The sequence below is a fragment of the Rutidosis leptorrhynchoides genome, chromosome 4 (genome assembly GCF_046630445.1).
Source record: "Rutidosis leptorrhynchoides isolate AG116_Rl617_1_P2 chromosome 4, CSIRO_AGI_Rlap_v1, whole genome shotgun sequence".
Lineage (NCBI taxonomy): Eukaryota > Viridiplantae > Streptophyta > Magnoliopsida > Asterales > Asteraceae > Rutidosis > Rutidosis leptorrhynchoides.
Genome location: NC_092336.1, coordinates 406554409 through 406559589, shown reverse-complemented (window position 1 = coordinate 406559589; position 5181 = coordinate 406554409). Strand labels below are relative to the sequence as shown.

General features: G+C 36.9%; 1 protein-coding gene across 1 annotated transcript; it reads right to left on the bottom strand.

The window, feature by feature from the left end:
- Nucleotides 1-368: 368 nt before the first annotated feature.
- LOC139841981 (uncharacterized) lies at nucleotides 369-1103 on the bottom strand. Its single transcript, XM_071832163.1, has 2 exons — nucleotides 982-1103; nucleotides 369-888 (listed from the first exon to the last, which is right to left on the bottom strand). The coding sequence occupies exons 1-2, from the start codon at nucleotides 1101-1103 to the stop codon at nucleotides 369-371; spliced, it is 642 nt and encodes a 213-aa protein (XP_071688264.1).
- Between the last annotated feature and the right edge of the window lie 4078 nt (nucleotides 1104-5181).

The window sequence follows — 5181 nt, the reverse complement described above, 5'->3', positions numbered from 1 at the left end:
CTTCTAGTCTGCGAGAGTGTGTTGGTCTAGACAAACCAATGTCTGTTGCCCACCCTAAAATCTATCCTTGTAATCAAACAAGATTCTGCCACGCGGGAGCTAGATATCATCCCTTAAGAAGGTAGGATGCACGTAATTGTTATCATATTGTGCGTCGAAATGTAACCAAACACTTCTATTCAAAATAATTAAATTTATATATTGCAAAATAAATTAAATTCATAAGTCATATCCAAATGACAACTTATTGCAACCATGAAAGAAACACAAATTGTCTTACAAGTAATAAAGCAACATTTTAAGTAAACTAAAAAATACAAATGCTTAAAAGGGCGGGGTGATCAATCCGAAGTGTTACAGCCTGACAATTATATGTAACATCTTTTCAAAATGGTTGCATGCCAAGTATGAGGCACTCGTTCTCCATTAATTCCTGCAAGGATATAAGATCTCGTCGCACTTTTGTCAATAACTTCATAAGGACCTTCCCAGTTTGGCCCAAGATTTCCAGTATTTTCTGCGCGACTCACCTCGTTATTGTGCCATACATAATCCCCAATTCTAAATGACATTGGCTTGACGTGTTTATCATGATACTTTGAGATTTTTTGTTTGTTGACGGCTTCGCGTATGGCTGCTATCTCTCTAAGCTCCTCTAGCATATCTTGATTAGCACGCAAGCCTTCATCATTACTTGACTCATTAAAGCTTCGTATGCGCTTTGTTGGAACCAACATCTCAGCGGGGATGATAGCTTCCGTTCCATACACTAAACTTAATGGTGTTTCACCTGTGCTATTCTTGTGTATAGTACGATGCGCCCATAAAATACTAGGGAGCTCATCAACCCACTCATTTCCGTATAATCCCAATTGCGCTTTTATTCCCCTAACGATATCTCAGTTCATTACTTCACATTGTCTGTTTTCCTGCAGGTGATCAACTGAAGTAAAAGATTGCTTAATGTTCAATTCTCGATACCAGGATCTAAAGGTTTCTCCCTCAAACTTGGTGTCGTTTTCGCTGACAATTTCATTGGAGATACCAAACTTGAACACAATGTCTTCCCAAAAGAAGTTTTGAATGCCTTTGCCTCCACCCATTTAGTGAAGTAATCAATTTCTACCACCAATAATTTTATTCCACCTTAGCAAGTAATGATAATGTAAATATTGTGTAAGCGCGTATATTGCAAAGTATTGTACAAGTGGATTGTTTCATGCGTACCTGAGCACGCGGTAATTGGACCGACAATGTCGATGGCCCACTTACAAAATGGCCATGCTGCCGTTATTGGTATCATTGAATGTCACGGTGCTTGACTTATTGGTGCGTGCCATTGACACTATTGGCATGCCCTTACAACTTCTACTGCATCGTTATGGATGATGGGCCAATAATACCCTATGCGCTTCACATTTGCGGCAACAGTTCTATATCATGAATGCAAGGCACAATACCCTTCGTAAACCTCTCAGAGCACCTCCTTTGCCTGATTTGGTCTAATGCACAACAAGCTTGGCCCTGGGTAATACATCCTTTATAATACTCCTTCGATTAAGGCGTACATGGGAGCTTTCATGCAAATCTTTCGTGCTTCTTTTTCATCTACCAGGAGCACATCTTCAGTTAAGAATTTCACTAACAGTGTCATCCAATTTGGGTCTTCTTCCTCGATGGGTGCAATGATTGGCTTCTCATTAATAGATTTCTCTGTTAGCACTTCAACCCATACACTCTTATGCAGATGATCAAAGGCCAAGGAGGCCAATTTGCTGAGTGCGTCCACTTTCTTATTTTGACCCTTGGGTACTCGCGTCAGTCGAAAAATATCAAATTCATTTTCCAATTTGTGTACCAGTTCCACATAACGCTCCATAAAGGCATCATGTGCCTCAAAAGACTCGTTGACCTGGTTCTCGACCAACTGCAAGTCTACGTATGTGTCCAGGTATTTTATTCTGAGTTGCTGCACTATGCCCATCCCATACAATAATGCCTCATACTCAAATTCATTATTAGCTATCGTGAATGTGAATCGGAGCTCATAAGTGTGCTCCTCTCCGTCAGGACTCGTGAGGACTAGACTGGCACCCGCGCCTTCAGGTCCATAGGTAGCATCTGTATATAACTCCCAGACTAGAATTTCATCATGACATGTTATAGTACTTTCCGCGAGCACCTCTACTTCTCCTGTAGTCTCAGCCAGATAATCCGTGAGTATCTGACCTTTCACTGCCGTGCACGGGGAGTAATTGATTTCATGCTCTCCCAATTCTATGGCCCATTTGTCCAATCAACCCAAAACTTCAGGCTTGTACAACACCTGCTACCACATAATACTTATCAGCAAACCACAACTAATTCAAGTGTGTATTTAGCATCTTATAAGATTGTGTAAATAAGAAATTGGGATGCACACTCCGCAAATTATACCTATCTTATTGGTTGGTTAGTTAATACCACGATTTGATGCGCCTGTAAGTACCTGCGAAGCCATCGAGCTATGTGTACTAGCGCATACACCAATTTTTCAATGGGTGGATAATTGACCTCGCTGCCACTAAGTGCTTTGCTGACAAAATACACAGGCATTTATACCTGTGCCAAAATAGTTCGAAACACAAAAAAAGCATTATATTCAATACATGTTTAAGCAATCCATAGTTTGAGACATACCTGCCCCCTATCTGCGACGAGAACGGAACTAATAGCTTCCTTTAAAGTCGCAAAATATAGCATCAAAGTCTCTCCCGAAGCGCAGTCAAAGTAGGCAGATCTCTTAAGAGCGTCTTCATCTCAAGGAAGGCTTTCTCTACCTCTTTGGTCCATCTGAAGTCCGACTTTTTTAATGAAATCTTGGGAGTCTGGAAGAACGGTAATGACCGTTCCGCGGCCTTTGACTTAAACCTTGTTAGCGCAGCCAATTTACCTGTCAAACTTTCAACCACTTTCCTAAATTTTGGAGAATTCATTTGTTCCACAGCTTCAATCTTCTTGGGATTAGCCTTAATTCCTCTTGGTGTAACTATATGTCCCAAGAACTTGCCCTCTTCTTCCCAAAACTGCACTTCGTAGAATTGAGTTTTATGTTAATTTTACGTAGAGAGTTGAATGTCTCAAGAATATCGGCGAATAGTTGTACCTTCGTATTACTTTTGATGACCAAGTCATCCACATAACCTTCAAGGTTTTTACCGATTTAATCCTTGAATGCAACATCCGCTACTCTCTGATATGTTGTCCCCGCATTCTTTAACCCAAAAGGCATTTTCTTATAATAATAGATGCCTTGGTCAGTGTGGAACGCGGTTTTATCTTCATCAGCTTCCGCCATCTGAATCTGGTGATACCCCTTGTATGCATCCAAAAAACACTTGAACCTAAAACCTGAGAGTGATTCAACCTTCCAGTTGATTTCTGGCAAAGGATAATTATTGATAATGCTAAAAACGAACATATATTTCATAGCATTATCCCTCAAGAAAGAAAAGCTTTTAGTTGCAATTGTTCTATTTACAAGTGATATTCGTTTAAATAATAAAAGGTGAAGACAAAAGACAAATTCGACGAATTGAAGATGCAAATGACTAAAAAGCTCAAAAGTACAAAGTACAATCAAAGAGGTTCCAATTATTGATAAGAAACGTCTCAAAATTACAAGAGTACAAGACGCGAAACACAAAATACAAGATATTAAATTGTACGCAAGGACGTTCGAAAAACCAGAACCGGGACCAAAGTCAACTCTCAACGCTCGATGCAACAGACTAAAAATTATGAGTCAACTATGCACAAGAATATAATATAATATTTAAATAATTATATAAATTATTTATATATTATAAACGTCGACAGACAAGAAAACAAAGAATTTTGAGCTGATACCTACCACCATGCGATCGCATGGCCTATAGGCATATTTGCCATGCGATCGCATGGCCCGGAAATTCTGGCCACATGCCTATAAAAAGCAGGCTTTGCACGAACCATATATCCATCTCTCTATCTATATACGTAAATATATTTATATTTTAATTTTAATTTTAATTTTAATTTTAAATTCTAATAATAAGGGTATGTTAGCGAATATTGTAAGGGTGTAAGTCGAATTTCTGTCCGTGTAACGCTACGCTATTTTTAATCACTGTAAGTTATGGTTAATGTTATTTTTAATTTAATGTCTTGTAGCTAAGTTATTATTATGCTTATTTAAGACGAAGTAATCATGATGTTAGGCTAAAAATATTAAAATTGGGTAATTGGGCTTTGTACCATAATTGGGGTTTGGACAAAAGAACGACACTTGTGGAAATTAGACTATGGGCTATTAATGGGCTTTATATTTGTTTAACTAAATGATAGTTTGTTAATTTAATATAAAGATTTACAATTGGACGTACCTATAAATAACCATATACACTCGATCGGACACGATGGGCGGGATATTTATATGTACGAATAATCGTTCATTTAACCCAACACGAAAATGGATTAATAGTTAATAGACTTGTTGAAACAGGGTTGGATTACATTCAAGGGTAATTGTGTAATTGTTAACAAAGTAGTAAAACCTTGGTTTACATGCAGTTGATAACCTGGTGTATTCATTAAACAAAGTATTAAAACCTTGTTACAATTCGAATCCTCAATTAGTTGGAATATTTGACTTCGGGAATAAGAATAATTTGACGAAGACTTTCGCACTTTATATTTATGCCTGATGGACTATTATGGACAAATCCGTATGGACATATCGAATAATTCAGGACAAAGGACAATTAACCCATGGGAATAAACTAAAAACAACACGTCAAACATCATGATTACGGAAGTTTAAATAAGCATAATTCCTTTATTTTCATATTTAATTGCAATTCTAATTATTGCACTTTTATTTATTGTCTTTGTATTTAATTGCACTTTTAATTATCGTACTCTTTAATTATCGCAATTTTAATTTATCGCACTTTTATTTATCGCAATTTCATTATCGTTATTTACTTTACGCTTTAAATTAAGTTGTATTTATTTTTAATATTTTACATTAGGTTTTAACTGCGACTAAAGTTTTAAATATCGACAAACCGGTCATTAAACGGTAAAAAAACCCCCCTTTTATAATAATAATATTACTTATATATATATTTGTATTTTTATAAGTTAAACTAATATAGCGTT